The sequence below is a fragment of the Cuculus canorus genome, chromosome 4, assembly GCF_017976375.1.
Source record: "Cuculus canorus isolate bCucCan1 chromosome 4, bCucCan1.pri, whole genome shotgun sequence".
NCBI classification, from domain to species: domain Eukaryota; kingdom Metazoa; phylum Chordata; class Aves; order Cuculiformes; family Cuculidae; genus Cuculus; species Cuculus canorus.
Genome location: NC_071404.1, coordinates 58,502,435 through 58,519,054, shown reverse-complemented (window position 1 = coordinate 58,519,054; position 16,620 = coordinate 58,502,435). Strand labels below are relative to the sequence as shown.

General features: G+C 42.0%; 1 protein-coding gene across 11 annotated transcripts in view; it reads right to left on the bottom strand.

The window, feature by feature from the left end:
• Nucleotides 1-846: 846 nt before the first annotated feature.
• Nucleotides 847-16,620, bottom strand: part of EPHA5 (EPH receptor A5) — a 194,566-nt gene continuing 178,792 nt past the window's right edge. For 5 of the 11 annotated variants that reach the window (XM_054064905.1, XM_054064906.1, XM_054064910.1 and 2 more), the window contains 3 exons: nt 16,040-16,233; nt 12,969-13,124; nt 848-4,781 (listed from right to left, as the gene is read on the bottom strand). In XM_054064905.1, the coding sequence (XP_053920880.1) occupies nt 4,676-4,781; nt 12,969-13,124; nt 16,040-16,233 (456 nt within the window). In that variant the 3' untranslated portion in view covers nt 848-4,675. The other 6 variants (XM_054064901.1, XM_054064902.1, XM_054064912.1 and 3 more) reach the window with 3 other exon arrangements.

Genomic DNA, 16,620 nt, shown 5'->3' with positions numbered 1-16,620 from the left:
ACATCAATCCTGAGAGATTTTATCCAAGTTGCTGACAACCTCAGTTTGCTAACTCAATTGACCTTGTGCTCCCTTTAATATATAAACCACCGTTCCTCCACTGACCCAGCCTACCATGGCCAGTGTATGAGTGTACCACGCATCATTTGCTGCGGCTTCTTGTGATGTCGGGAGAACTAGCACCTTCATTCACAGCTCTCCACTTTGTCCTCCAGCAGTGGTCATTTTGCAGAAGCCAGAAGATGCTGTCTGCCCGCCATGCCTTCATTAGACCTTTCCCAGGCTGACCTTTTCCCCTCACCCCTCAGCCTTTCCCACCCATGGCTTTTCTCACCTCCTTTTCTGGAAGCATAAAGGTGCCCCCAAGTCCATGGGGCAGGAGAGGAATGGGACTGGGGATGTGGGGACGGACACTCTTGATGGTCATGGGCCTGCTGGTTTCCCCCCATTAAAAAAAAAAAACAACAACAAAAAACTGAGGAAAAAAAGAATCAGTTCTTGACGAGAGAAAAAAAAAATAATGAAAAATTGTTATTTTTGGCAGATGGGGAATGTCATGGCCAGGGGCTGCTCTGGGACTTGGTCAGTTTGACAGGTGCTTGCGCCACAAACCAGACTGAAAAGCAGATTTTCCCCAAAACAGAAACAGAGGAAAGAGGGAACGGCCTGTAACAAGGTAGGGTCCCTTGTTGTGGGGTCTACACATCTCCCTTGTCCCTTGTACCCTCTCTCCCACAGGGACCACAAGACTAACACCAAACCTGTGTTTAGGAGAGAAAAAATAAAGATAATTTATTTCCTTTCCAAGGGGGAAAATCCTGAATCTTTGTGGAAAGCCGAGGGGGCACGCATGCGTGTGATCCACAACTGGATGTTGCTGTTAGTCAAAGGCTTTTATTTTTATGAAAAAATAGAAAATTTCATATCTTACACTACAAAAAAACCCCATGTACACAAACAAAATGCACAGAGAGCATCCAAAGAGGTGGAGGAGGGGAAGATAAATACAGCAATGCTACAGTCTCCTATGAGTTAAAATGCCGATGCGAGGAGCTGAGACGGATGCTGAAGCTCTGGCAGCGCTGGATGCACCAGCTCCCACTCTACCTGCCCTAAGGAATTACAATAAAGGATTGGAAACTATGTGATATTCTCAAGACTGCTACTGATGCATCTTACATACGCCTGAATGACTAATTTCAAGACCACAGCAGTCCAAGAAGTCACAATTTCTGGACCACTGGGACTTTCTACATTATATTTGACACTGAATAGACAAAAAAAAAAAAACCTTTATTTTTTGTTCCTCTTACCACTAACGTATAGAAGGAATAAATAAAATTTTAAGCGCCTTTTTTTTTTTTTTTTAAAATCAGTCCTCTTTTATGCTCAGGTAATTTTTCAAAATGGTAGCTACACAATAAAAAGGGGTCAGTCTACACAAGCTTGTGGACACTTTCTTCTCCCCAAATGAAAATCTGTATCAGAAAGTGCCTTTTCATCTCCCAGATCCCTTGAAATACCTTCCTTGCAATTAGCAGCAAAATATACTGGAAAAAAAGAAATTGTTGGACCAGTCACAGCAGTAGCAAGCTGGAAAAGCAAAGTGCTCAGACTTACCGTAGGCAGGAAATCCACCTACAGCCCTTACAAAGAGCATAACCAGTAAAATAATATTACTGTCATCTCGCTCTGCTGCACCCCAATATATATGATCTTGCCCAAAATACAGAGTACAGAGTAATTGCAGGTCTTGTCTGGGAACCAAAAACCTCTGTTGTCTCTAGAATTTGCTTGTGGACGCAGAAGCTGTAACTTTCAGACCCTACTTGTTAAAACATTTTATTTTATTCTTAGCTCTGAGATAAAGCCTATTATACAGAGATCTATATCAAGAACAGCTCTTGAAATAAATAGAAAAGGTTATTTATTTATTTATTGGACGAACCGAGAAGAGGTGCCCTATTTACAAATGTAGTCTGGTTTAAGAACAGTTTGTTTTCCACTAGTTCATCATTCTGAACATTACTCCAGCACCTGGTATGCATCCCAGCCATACCGCATACACTTTATAACCCCACAAATGGTGACAAGGGGATTTTGCTGTTTAAAGTGCATAAAAAAACAACAAACGCAACTCCTCCCAGAGAGTCAACAGGTAAGGAATGAGCAGAAAGTTTTACAGGCAGAAAGTGCTGCATATTAGTTAATAGACTCTCTCTCGGTCCCAATGGATGTGGGCAGCAACCAAATGATTCCTCCCAATGAAATGTGTTGTTTCTGTCTTCCTACGGGTTATTTCCCCAAGCACTGTAAGCAGGGAGGCACAAATAATCCCAAGACTCTTCTGCTGATAGCTCTAATAACCTTATTTGTTATATGACAAATCTCTTTTCCGTGCCAAAATTGTAATGTCTTGATACCCCCCTCCTCTTTTGTGGTCCAGTGTCTGTCAAAATGAAACAATAGGATGAGAAATCACTGCACTGAGATTTGAGATTGGTCAGACCTTGCCACGGCTCCTCACCCTCCTGTTTCTCCTAGCTCACCAGGAGCTCAGCAGCAGCTCGCAGAGGAGGAAGAAGCCATTTCAGAACAGGCAAATATTGCCTGAAGAAGCCCTGATGAAAGCAAGTAAAGTCCTGCTGCTAAGAAAAACAACACTCAACCTTCTCCTTCCAGACCTCTTCCCTTTTCTTTAGAAATTGTTCTTCGTATCAAATCTCATCCAGAGGCTTGGGGGAAAAGGAAGAAAAATGTTTGAAACAGCTGTAGGTAGCATTCCCCATCTACTTCTGCAAGACGTGAAGGACACTGGCCTCTTTTCATCACTGGATGAGTTCCTTGAGTTCAGCTCTGCAGTGCTGGGAATTAAGGGAGCTGCTGCAAGTCAACATGTCGATGTTATCACCAAGGAAGAATGCTACAAGATGCTACCCATCCTCTAAGGAAGCATATATCTACACAAACAGCAAGCACTTGCCATCCACTGAGCCATTTTTAAACCCTTATCTCTACCAAAGCCTTCATAAAAAAAAAGACGAACCTATGAATACCAAATGAACTGCATTGATTAATCCTATCTACAAATAAATGGAAGAGGACAGCCTCAAACTGTTTCTTGGTAGGATTCCCAGAGGATTAGATTGCCCTCAGGTCCCTCTGAAAACAGCATCCATAAGCTTTAATGGACACATTGAACCCCCACTACAAACAAGTGCTGACTGGAGCCATGCCAGCCTCACATGAATGGCACATTCACGCCTACAGGATGCAAATGCTGTGACCATGTTGGGCTGCTCTGTTCTTCCCTCTCTCCGTACTCTGCCCTAAAGAGGCCAGTTCCATGCTGAAAATGTCCAGAGAGACAACGGGGGACAGCACAGTTCCCAAAATTATCCCACCACTTTGGACGAAATACTGCAAAATCTCCATGCTGGATGACCATGGGCTTGCCTCCACACTGAACCTCAAGACTTAAACACTGTAGTGAGAAGAGGAACAGGAAAATCTATTCCTTCCAGATAAAAACACCATGGTTTCTCTCCTGGGCTCCAAAAACAGGGGCAACAGCTGCACTGGGTGACAGCCAGTGGAGAGGCAATCTCATGCTATCTTTGGGCAGGAATCATATACACAAAACCCAATGCCGTCGCTGACGGCCACCAAGAACCAAATGTTTTACTTTTCTTCTTCTGGACATCTCCTAGCTCATGGTGGAAAGGAAGAGCGGGTGACATTCTTTTATATAAGTAGATGCCTTCTATCTCATGTATGTAATCAAAACTCCTGAAGGCCTTATATATTGCTCAAACCAAACAGCAAAAATACAAAGCATAGCAGTAACAGAAAAGGGAGACAAATAAAGCAAAAGAGGAACGGGGGGAAGAACAAAGCAAGGAAAGAGCCCCGATCTTGTACCTGATGCATAGCAAACTGTACAGTATATACATCTTCGTCATGTATTATCCTCCCAGAAAAGCAAACAAAAAGAACTTGGTAACACAGAGGGAGGAAAAAAAATACACCCTGTATTGTATTTGCCATGGAGCAAGCAACATGTTTATACACTAGTTTCTATAACTTAATGCTGTGTAACAGCATTTTTTTTTCTTTTCTTTAAATTTACAAAACAAAATATCTATCGAGAAATAATCTAATCATATTGCTCTTCAATACACTTCTGCAGACAAGTAAGACTCGAAGTTAAACTTCAATAAAACGCAGCTTTGGGGAGCCCACAAACAGCTACAAAACTCCTCTGCTCAAGTCAGTCCTTGGAAGTATTACCATCTGCTGCTGCACTTCAGTATATAAAGGTGAGATATATATATATATATATATATCATGTACAGACAACATGTGGTGGAAAGGCTTGTTGTCATCGTCGCTGAAGCTTAAGAGACAGGTTAACCTCACATACAGCAGATTCATTTCCACGTTCCATGCATCTTACGTATACTTCATGAAAATGAGGACACAAACAGGAAGAAAAGGAAAACTTCAGTCAAACACTGCTTCAGAAACGCTGTGGTGTAGGTCAACATCCTTCAGTTATAGAAACCACTGAATTTCCCTTTTTATCTTTTCTTTTTTTTTAATGTCAAAATAAATCTCAGGGCTAGTGTACAAAGTGCAGGACCGACCCACTTGAGGAAGTGACTTTAAAACTGAGTTACAACGGCACCATCCCATTCACCAACTGGACCTTCATCTCTTGAAGGCTGTTCATTATCTTCTTCTGGTGACCAACAAGTGTCACTCCCAGACGCCTCAAATCCCTGTGGGAGAAAGCAGATGTTGGTTCTAGGGACCTCTCAGGCACACACTGCCACACACGCCACATGCTGCACACACCAGTGCTGCTGCCAAGTGCCTACCTCTTACGATTGGCAGTTCCCAAAGTCAAGTTTAGTTGACAAGTTTAATTCCCCCCCCCCTTATTTTTTTCATTTTGTAACAGCTGACAGCTTCTCAGAAAGGTGATGTGATTAGACTGAAATCACCTTGCTGCCCCTGGAGAAAATCCAGACAGCAAAGTGTCAGCATCACCTTTGGCCAAGGAGTCTGCTAGGCTTGAAAAGTCCTATTTTCAAGAGAAAAAATGTGCAAAAAAGTCTGTGTTGCAGTTTCCTCTTCTCCTGTGAAAGGCGGTTATTTTATCTCAGATACAAGCAAGTGAGGAGAAGGGTCAATTCACAATTCCTTCCTATTTAGACAAGGCAAAACCAAAGATACACAAACCACGATCCTAGAGCCAGATGCTACAGTGAGCTGAATGGCAAAACCCTTGAGCATGGCCACCACCTCGATGACACCCTAAAGTGAACAGGAGTTGGAAATGCAGCTTCTCTCTGAGCCTTTGCAAATCTTCCCATAAACCCACATTTGGGTTTTTTTTCAGGGGCATGAATTCTCTTAGCCAAAGGCATTTGTGTTGAATCTGTCTCCTGTGCTGCTACTACAGGAAAGATGTAAAATAAGACAGTTTATGAAATGCAAGATTAGGAGGAAAGATTGCTTTCTCAGAAGCTCAACGACAAATCTAAAGCCAGGTGAGGCCATTGGTTACAGCAGAGTATAATTGGAGGAATTTATTTCTAGTGGAAAAAGTATTAACAGAGAAACTATAGGATTAAAAGTTCAGAGGAAACATCAAGACAGCTGTATTCCTGTTTCCAACCCAAGGCACAGAGACAGAGAAGCAGTTCGACTTAGAGGAGGCACAGTGTTTCGTCTGAAGACTTCCACTAGAGAAATAGCCCCTCACTTTCTACCTCCAGACTGGACTGAATAATGGATTTTTCCAAAATAAGGCTCTATGGTCTTGCTAATAGATGTGTGAATTCCAGAGCTGCTGACACCCTAAGTGCAAATCATTTTGGAGAGAGGTCTCTACCAAAAGCCAGTGGGACATGACCTCTATGAATATGTAGATTCTTTTTGGAAACCGCACTGATCTAGCTTGGTCATGCAAGGGCTGGGGATTGCCAGCAACACCTGGGAGCCCAACCATCACCTGAGACCTATTACAAACTCGGTCTACAGCTCACAGCATGACTACATGCTGGACTGCAGGTGAGCATGTGCGATGACCACCAAAACACTTTCACATAAGGTTGTGTGAGCTACCCAGAGACATGTACCTCTCTCAGCAGCTTCATGTTCTGGACAGAAACTGCTGTGTGAATACAACCAACCATCCATGCCCCAAAATTACACAAATGAACATTGCTTTGAATAAAAAGCAAACCTGAGTGAAGGTTGATATGTCAACATATAATCTAGTTGAAGCCAAAAGCTAGATTTGTTGTTCTCCAAGGATTGTCACGCTTTCAGCCTTTTGATTTGTAAAACACCAGATTTTCTGCTACAGGCTAAATGCTTAATTTCATTATTGTACCATTCTTTGGTGATGCATCTCACTGATGCATAAGGGAAATCACAACAGAAGGGGCATGGAACAAGGGAGGTCAATGAGACACATCAGCAATGCTCCTTACCTGGCAGAGAAAAGGCTGCAGCACCTGCAAAAGGTGTCTGCGTTCTCAGAGGGACATGTTTTCATTTCTGCCTCCACTGAATTGTGAAACTATTTCAGCAAGTCATCTTAATAATGAAAGAAAATGTGGTAATGCTGTTGTGACATGCAATTTATTTTCTGTATACAGCACACTTGGAAGTTCACACCAAAGATCAACACCACCACCCCACCCCCAAAGTCCCCTAGTATAGGACCTGATTTTTAGAAGAGCCAACATCCATCTTGCCCCCTGCTGAGTGCTACTCTGCTGGCACTTTATAAAAATTCATTTTTTTTTTTCAAGGTATCTAAAGTGCAGGCTGAGCTCTTTTGAAAATCCAGCACCATGTATTTCACAGATGTATTGTTTCTTATACTCTTGCATGTTATGCAGAAAAAAAATAGCCTAAAATTATGAGAAAGGCAAGAATGTCTTGGCATTTCACACACAGCTCTATCAGTCTAATAAAAAAACCTTACTACACAGCTTCCCCCCCTGCCCTCTTATAGTATCCCCTTAACTCAATATCCTTGAAGAGCACCTCATTGATTTACATGAGACAAAGAAGAAAAAGGAGTTCTTCTGGTTTCAATCCATTAGCTGCTCACCAGGGAATCCAGTCTATTTTTTTTTTTTTTAAATACCAAATCCTCTTGAATGCAGAGCTCGCAGCCAAAAGCGTGGGGACTCCTCACAGAGGGCAAAAAACCACAATTGTGGGCTCTTTCACCTCTGCAGAAGAGGACTAGGAGGCAACAGTCAGATGCTCACCTAGTATTTAGATGCTCAAAAGCAGCAGCTTTATTCAAAAGCCACCTCGTGTATTGCGAAGCCAGCAACAACACTTTCCAAAAACCACCTAGAGAATGTAAGAGTTTTAATTTCCATTTTTCAAGCATGACTTAACAGCATGTTGCACACTACTATGCATCCAGTGCTGAAGGATTTGAAGTGGTGTCAGGCAGAAGCCAATTTTAAACAAAATCAGAGGCACAAACCAGCTGGTTTGGGGACAAAAAAAAAAAAAAAATCAACTTCTATGCCAAAGGGCTGCAAAACAACTGTTTTCAAGCTCTAGTCCACAGCTGCTTGGCTCACATTATTGCAGCCAACTGGCAAGTTCAGCTGCACGGAGGCGATGTATGTGGGCATCTGCTGGGGCTCTGCAATAGAAACGTGTGATTCCCTGTGAGAAGAGTCACAACTAAGACCCAGAGGCAAATGACACTTGTGATTGGGATCCAGGCTTCATCTTGCTGTGCAAGTGACTAAACTCCCAGTGTTGGGTTTTGTGCGCACCGTTGCAGCAGTAGCATGGGCACTCCTCAAGGCCATTGAGGTATGTGCACCTGTGTGCTATGGGGTCTCCCTGCTTCAAAATACTTGACCCCCGCAACGAGACAATTTTTATTCTTGTTTCAGGGAGAAGTCTCTCCTTTCACTTCTCGTTCAGTCACATAGGGCTGAAAATGGAAATAGGCAAGAACTTGAATCACTTGCCAACACAGCACTAAGAGATCAACCTAAGTTGTCCAAAAAGCCAAGGAAATAAAGGGTAAAATTGGTGTTGGCTCATCCCAAACAACCTGTGTGCATGTTGCTTTCTTATCATGACCTTACACAAAAGCCCAGCTGCAACGTACCAGGGAAAACACAGTACCCCCTCCCCTGAAATATCCTCCATTTGCAAGGGTTTAATTCATGGTCTCCACGTTGTAAGAAATATATTTAAAACATTTTATTTACAAACAGAACTATTTATACACCATGGACCAATTTGTCAAACACAGTGTAGACTATGACTGGAATGCCACATAAAATACAAACCCCTCACCAGTCTGTTAGTCATGCAAGCAAAAGGGCCATGTTCCTGAAAGATCTCCATGGCCAGCAGCTGTCAGCCTACAACAGATATTTTGTATTTCATCTCCCATCCAGGCCAGATTTTATCACTCTTCTTCACGTGGTACAATGGCCCGTGCAGACTAGGACCACTCATGGAGTTAGTTTTACTTAGCTGTCAGTTTGAATGAGGGCAAAGAAGAACCTCAAAGACCTGCAGAAGACGCTAAAGAGAGAGGAATCCACTTGCTAGGGACTTTTGCATGAAATGAGGACTTAAAATTTTTTTGTTAAGAGTTCATCTGCTCTTATTCATTATTCCTTTCCTACTTGATTATGAGAGGAGAATCAATTTCTTCAGAAGCAGATGCAGTATCGCAATCTCAGGACTGAGATTTCAGGTTAAGGATAAGCATCTAGAACAGGTGAACTCTTAAATGCTCTTCATCCAGTATAACTTTTAATAAATAATTTATTTTATTTTAGAAGGAAAAAAAATACAATGCAAAGCAACACAGCACATACTATTACAAATATTCAGAGAACTGCATCTAATAACAAACAACAGAGTGTCCTGAGATTTAGTGCGTACAGATCTTTCAAAAGGTGGAAGTATGTAGTCCACATGGTTAGTAATTTCTCCAGTCAAGGGTCAGACTGAAACTCATGTCATGGATCTATCTATTCTTGAGTAATGTCCTGGTAAAGTTATTCTTGCAGTGGATTGAATGAGCTCCAGACACACTCAAGTCACTAGGTGGTCCTCAAGTTTAAAGAGCAGGTCTGGTCCACTGGAAAGGTTGCCTTCAAGTCTGATATCCAGTTGGAAAGAGGGGGTGGAGGGTGAGGCTCCACTTTTCAGAAGGTGATTCGTCCCTTTGCAAGAATTAGAACTAAATGTAGAAATCACTCTTTGTTTGAACACATAAATTTTCAGGTCTTTGCTTAAGTAAGCAGAGCTCAGGACTTGGGGTGATGTTCACCAGTTTTAGCTTTTTAATCTTTTGCTTTCAGAAACTTGTCATTAATATTACCCTTTTCTGGAATAAATGCATCAAGCCATCTGTTTGAAAGAAGCAGGGTGGTAGTTGGGATTGTGCTTTGCATGTCTGGGGGGGAATGGTTTTATAAGAAATGCTGAACATCTACAATCTTAACCACGTCCTGTATTTACAGGCCACAAGCTGGGTGCTCAGTCACCAGTTCCATCAGCATTACGACCAACCTCTCCTACAGCACTAGTAATTTTTTTTCAGTAGATTTTAGGAATTCTTCACATTAATTTTTTTTTTTTTAAAAAAATCCTTTTCTGACAGTGATTATCCAGTTATTCTTTCTCCATCTGATTTGCACATTTGTCTCTTATGCAGTTTGTATTTGGGGTAGATAATTTTGCATGGTATTTGAAGGCAACCTCTTAAATTGTAAAGAATGTTTTACTAATGTCATTTGGGGAAAGCAAGATACTTTCAGATGTTCAGATCATCTTTTCAACTGATCCCCCCAAGTCCCAGCTCTGGAATACGCTGAACAGTTGCCTCTATTAAAAATGACAAGGAACATTTAACCTGAAATCTTCTTTGCAGAGTACAAAATGTTTTGCTGTTCCACTTTATAAGGAGGAAAAAAAATATTAAAACCTCCAGAAAACCAAACCCCTCAGTATATTAACCTTTAAAGAACTTTGCTTGTTCCAGTGTTTATTTTCTGAAGAACCCATGACAGTCTCAGCTGAGCCTACCCAGGAGCCATTTCTCTCCCTTACTTTGTCAATTTTAAGGGCAATCTGTCAGTTTACATCAACCTGAGCATGTGGCTCAGGTCTCAAACAGGACACACCTCTCCGGTTAAGCCACTATGTTGGTTTCTCCTTTTTAAACATCAGAGAATCTTGTCTTCTGTCTTTTTTTACTATATCTGAGAGGGGCGAGAGAAGTCTTAATTTGGATGTCTGGTTGGCTTTTTAATGAACCTTCCACGGTTTTCCCAAAAATAGACCTGAATGGGGTCGAGCCTTCTTGCTAAACCACCACTGCAAGGCAGAGGTGCACAGGCTGAGCTGTTCAAGAACGAAGCCTGACTCATGCAAGCATCGCTGTCCAAGGCAGCTAAGGGGGTGAATTTATTTGGTTGCATGGATAACTAACTAGTTGGAGTTAGATTCAACCTTTTTTTCAGTTTCAACTGAACTGCAAGATGGATTCAGGAAACATCTCCTTGCAGCTCAAAAAACCCACAAATCCCAGAAGCTCCCTAGGCTACCAGTCATCAGCTCCTCTGCACTGGTCTGAGGCTATAAAAGCCTTAAAGAAAGCTGAAGCTGAGCAGCTCAGACATCTTATCTCCACTGGGACCAGTAAAGGACCAGAACAGAATGATATTTATGGTACAGAGAACACACTGGGACCTGGTTGAGGAGGCCTTAGAGGCAGTTCACAGCTGGTGAGGGTCAGAGGATCTTATTTAAAGACTTTTAGACCAACTTGCCTTTGCAGCTCAAACCACAGAGATGACTGATTTCTTCATTCACTGCCAATCAGAAAAAAAAAATTTGGAAATACTTTCTGGATAGCCTAAAAAGACTTTTGGGGATACTTTTGAAATTTCTGGAATAGCAAAGAGTAAATATAAGGAAGTACTTAAATTTTAAAGTCAGATTAAGGAGTTAATTTCATAGTCTGAAATATTGCACTCAGGAAAATAGGAGGTTAGGAATAGTTTTGTTAGTGGGATACTAAGACTGTATCAGTAGAGGGGAAGTGCAAAGCTACATGAGTAAGAGAACTTCTAATTTACTGTTAAAACGAATTAATAATTTGGGCTCAAATTCAACATTTTCTCTGACCCAAACAAAAGTATTTTGCTTCTAAGCATTTATTTTAGAGCTCTTGAAATTGCATACAATTATAAAGAGAAACAAATGGAAAGCTTTTGTGAAACCTGATTTCCTTTTTTGGTATGATTAAATCATCCGAACAGCAAAAAGTCTGTGATACATTTTAGGTAATTCACATTTTCTGCCGGAACTTGCTCTGGTTATAAGATTGAGGTGGCAGAGTAAAGGGGAATGCTCCAATGTTTTCCTTTTCTCTTAAATCACTGCCTCATCCTATCCCTCCTCTTCTCACTCACCCTCTGCTAGGTCTTTCAACCGTGTGGACCCTGACCACCCTGGGAGTGGATTTCTTCCTGCGTCAGCGTTTGCAGATCACCAGTCTAATGAAAGCCCCAGAGCCTGGTGTTTCTGGGCATTACCATATCAGATGAGTAAGTCAGTCCTCAAAGTCCTCAAAAGCCAAAGAAATGTGGCATTTAATTGCAAGACTAGGCTGGCAAGCCACATGTAAGAGTCTCAGGCATACAAAAAAAAGGAATTACTAAAATCCACTCAACCTGACTATACAGTTACTAGAGAGGATTTATCCCCTGGCTTAGGGTTTTCATGTGAATGCCTGAAGACAGACTGGAAGAGTCCAGTTGTAAGTGACAAATATTGGTGATGTGACTGGAGCAAATAAAATCTGAATCAGGGCAGATACGCTCCTGCACTCCCTCCATTTATGCAACTCAAAGCTGAACTCCACAGAGATGTTACTAACCTGCATCACATGCAAAGGACCTCCTACCCTGTACGGTGAACTCCACAGTAAGTCCTGCAGCAGACAAGAGAAATGCTCTGGTTCTGTGGGGTGTGGGTATTTTTCTTGTTTTATTCCTAATTCAATTCTGTATGTGCACTGGCAAGCTGCATGTGATCAGAGGAGCCACAACCATCTCCAGCAGCATGAAGCATAATCTTTCCTATTCTGCCTTAAAGCCTGTAGTAAACTAAGCTCAAATTAACCCAGCTAGAAAGGCTGGCTTTGGGGCAAGTTTGAATAAGAAGCAGGAGAGAAGTACAGACATAATTATTCAAGCAAGGCAGGCAATTAAAGGTGGAGCATAACAAGTCAGCAGTCCTGAGACATTTACCAAGTCATCTGAGTGCTGTTAACTCAACTGCAATTGAGTTAAAGAAATGTGCAAAGAAAACAAGGGTACATTCAGAAGGAAGAGTCTAGGTCAGGGAGCCTGTTCTCTAGAGCAAGGGGTTTACTGATGCTCTTCAGTTGGCATCAGTTGTATCTATGCTTATTTCTGTCACTGTTGAATACTATTGCCACACCTTTCTTGGCTTGACTGTTCACTTGGTTATGACCAGATCAACTCTGAAAACAGCTAATCCAGTAAAAAGCCAGTATTCCTCAGCAGGGACTCTAGCTCCAACACATTTATTAGGATAGTGGGTTTTTTTTATTTGTCAGCAGATAGTCAACTGCCATTATGCTGAAAGTATGGCCTAATAATAATTCCAAATCAAGCATTTAATTCTGTGAGTAAAGGAGCCAAAGTACCAGTTGCCAACATAATGACCGTAAGTTTTAGTCTTGCCTGCACCTGTTGTCATGAATACAGATGCTAAAAGAACAAACTACTGACTGCAAACAAAAGGTAATGATTTCCCTGTCTGCAGCCTCAGCCCTATATATTTCTGAGTGGTTTGTCTTCCCCCACCTCTGCAAGTCCAACAAATGAGGTGACATTTATCTGTGCACTACTCACTCTAGGGTCACCTGAGCCACAGCATCCATCGAACTGTATCCATTCTCCATGAAGATCTCTGTGTATCGGCCCATTTTGATGGCTTCCAGCCACTCACCCACCGACCTGTAGGCACCACTCCCGACAGGACTGTGCTCTACCAACAGATTTGGTACTCTAAACACAAGCAAAAACAGAGAAGCAAACAGAATCAGTATTGAGCCATACCCAATGCGACTCAGTGGCTCACATTTTTTATATTGTAAAGATGATCCTTTGGTTACATTTTCAGTGATTGATGCAGTCAATCTTCCCAGCAGGCTTGAAATGCAATGTGTCAAACATACCACTTCACCTGTAACGTCACCTATTTTTCAGTTATTTCCTCCATTTCGGGTCTTCACTGCAAGCAGAAAGAGGACTAGCATCCATCCCCACTACCGCTTGCTCACAAGCAGGCTTCTCTTCTACCAGGCTCCCTCAGTCACTCTTACTTCAAAGTCTTTGGTTTCACTCCTCCCACTCTGATTTCCTCCTCCTCCTTTAAAGCTCATTGTTAACTTAAGACAGCCCAGAGCCTGGAATGCAAACCCCAAATTACATTTCCCAGCAGTGGCCATCAGTGGCAGGCTGCTGTTAACACTTCAGCAGCTGCTCCCACAGCGTCGGGTGGGGATTTCAGAAGCGGGCAGCATCCAGCGAGCCCTGCAGAGAGCAGCAATGCTCCAACCATCCTCCAGCCCTGAAATCAGAGAGAGACTCCTGCTCTTGCACCCTTGCTCAAGACCACACCGGCAATTGCTACCTGATTAGAGATGCCACACACGGAAGAAGCAATTCAGAAAAATAATAACCTTTCACCACCGCAGTGACATCGATACGGTACCCAGCATAAGTGACCCACACCAGGTACAGGTCCACCACCCTACTAATGATGTGCAGGGAGCACATGGGGCTTGTCCAAGGTCAGTCAGGAAACAAACTAGATTTGTCTCCTGCTTTGTAAACCAAGACAAACAGCAACATAAAGATTATTACCCACAGGTAAAAAAAAACAACAGTGTTTTCTGGATCAGTCTCTGATGGCAAGAATTACACTTAAAAGACTTTTACCTGGAAGGAAAGCTGGTATATTATATTATAGCACGTCAGGAATCTTCACCTATTTTATGAGTGCATTAGTATTATTTGTTTATTTAATAGCAATGCTGAAGGGTCCAATAAAATGTGAATACTTGCAGTACCAAGAACATAATGGCTTCCCATAACATTTTATACACATGAGGAATTTGAAACTCCTAAGTAATCATAACGAGAAGTGGATTTTCATCACTAATGTCAGGAGGTACCTACTGATATGCACACACTGTAATGTAGAAAGTGACTTCCTCCTTTATTTGCATTAATGAGAATTTCTGTAAAGAATACATTACATACATTAAAAAAATCCTTTACAGCTGCTGTATGTTGAAATTACGATTAATTGGTATTGCTACGGTCTGGGCACAGCAATCTATGATTATAGAAACACAGTCCAAAAGCCTGTTCAGGTGCTCCTTCCACATTGAAAATACCCGCAGCAGCTCTGAAAAGGAGAGGTTTGGAATTGCATGGACCTGTTCATGGAATAAAACATCAGTAAAGTGCTTAGCAGCTCAAATAATTGGTTTGCTGCCTATTTTCCTCTATTCTGGCGTAACAGTTTGGTATAAAAAAGAGTGCATGAACTACCACATATCAGTCTTGGAAAATGACTGTTCTGAACTGAAAATAGAAAAGAAACATCACATATGTTGTGCTATCATAAACCCTTTCCTGCAGGTTTGCCAGGACTGACATTACATCTAATTGCTAATAAGAGTAATTTATTCTTCGGATGGTAAATCATGCATGTAAAATAGCCCAAGGAATCAGATCTACCCTGTATTTAAAATTTAACAGGGTTTTCAGATTTCTTCTCTTCCAGTGCATGAGATCCCATGCACAGAGGCATGGCAGCACAGAGGTGCGACGTCCAGCTGCAAAGGTGAGATGGGCCACATGCAGCTGTGCAAGACTTACTTAAAAGGTGTGGAAACAGATGGGTCTAAGCTCAGAACAGTACATCAGCTTCAGTCCTCACACCAGTCTAACTGATCTGACATCCCTGTCATTCCTGTCCAAGGAAAAGGATGTGTCTTTTTTTCCTCATCTGGGAACAGGTTTTTCTGAAGGGCCTCTTCCAGTGTTAATCAGGGGAACTCCACTGCAATTAGTGACGCAGTGATGATTTATATTCATCACTTCTTCATGACCTTGCAAGGGACTGAGCGATTAGCAACATAGGTGGCTCAGAAGTAATACTCATGTGCTTACAGCAAGAAAAGAATAATCCTCTCCAAGATTCCAGTGCAGTGGACACTCCAATAATAAAACTCACTACAAAATATTACAAGTGTAGTTTTATTTCTTGACTGTACTTACTTTACTTGTAGCTGTGTAGCTATTCAGATTCATATTTAATTGCATACTGGCTGCTCTATTCACTTAATGTGGTTTTAGCAAATGGTTTGTTTACAGCTCTTTGGGAACTAAAGAGATCCTCTCATGATTACCATGACTGTCAGAACTGGCAGTGGCTGCTAGTACTCCTGGGAATAGTTGTGGGAGGACGCACTTGGACATCCGTGAGCTTTGCACATCCTAAGAGTGTTCCCAGGAGATGCTCTTAATTTGTATTACCAAGACAAAGTCAACAGGCAGATAATTTGAACAGCATTTACTATCTACTTCATGCACTCAAGTCCTGCCCTCTATAACCTTGGGGTAGAGCACAAGTAGCTTTATCATAGACCTATAAATACCGCTGAAACTCCTGTTCCTGAAAGACAGACCACAGTAATTTCCTTTGTGGCAGGAGTGTTGCATTTATAGATTAACTGAATTGCTTACCTGCCTGCCAATTTCAACAGAAAAAAGTTGATTTGGGGAAACTCCCTGGACATAATGAAGTTGGAGGAACATCCACCCACAGACATGTGCAGGCTAAATAGTAAATGGTAATTCAAGGAAAGGATCTCACTCTGAGAAATGGCTCTGGCCTGAGTTTGTACCTGCTCGATGCATTAACCAATGTCTTCAAGCTGCTTGGGTTACGAATAAGCTTGTCCAACATGCTGACAATTTCATCAAACTTGGGCCTGCTGTTGCGGTCTTTCTGCCAGCAGTCGAGCATTAGCTGGTAGAGAGCAGCAGGGCAGTCCATGGGACTTGGCAGGCGATAGCCTTCCTCCACGGCTTTAATCACCTATGGGAGACAAAACACGGGGCTGATGACTTGTTCTTTTCCTCTCACCTTTTTCCCAAATTCAAACTGACTTAAACAGAGACCTTTGGGACCAGCAATATGCTCCCATAAAATCCCACCACTAACTCTGCACACAAGTCTTTCATATTTTCTACGGGATGGGTTGAATAACTTAATTTTTGGTGACTACAAGATGAATCTAGAAAGATAAGGCACTTCTGCAGCCAGGGTCCAGGCCATCAGGTTGCACTTGTTCAAAGCTCAGCCGAGTTCTGTAGGTTATATACCAGAAAACTCCCTATCCTAAGTGCACAAAAACAAGCCTATGGGGCTTTCTGGCATCTTGTTGGAGCGCAGCGATTTTGTTTACTCAGATGTTGGCTTCGT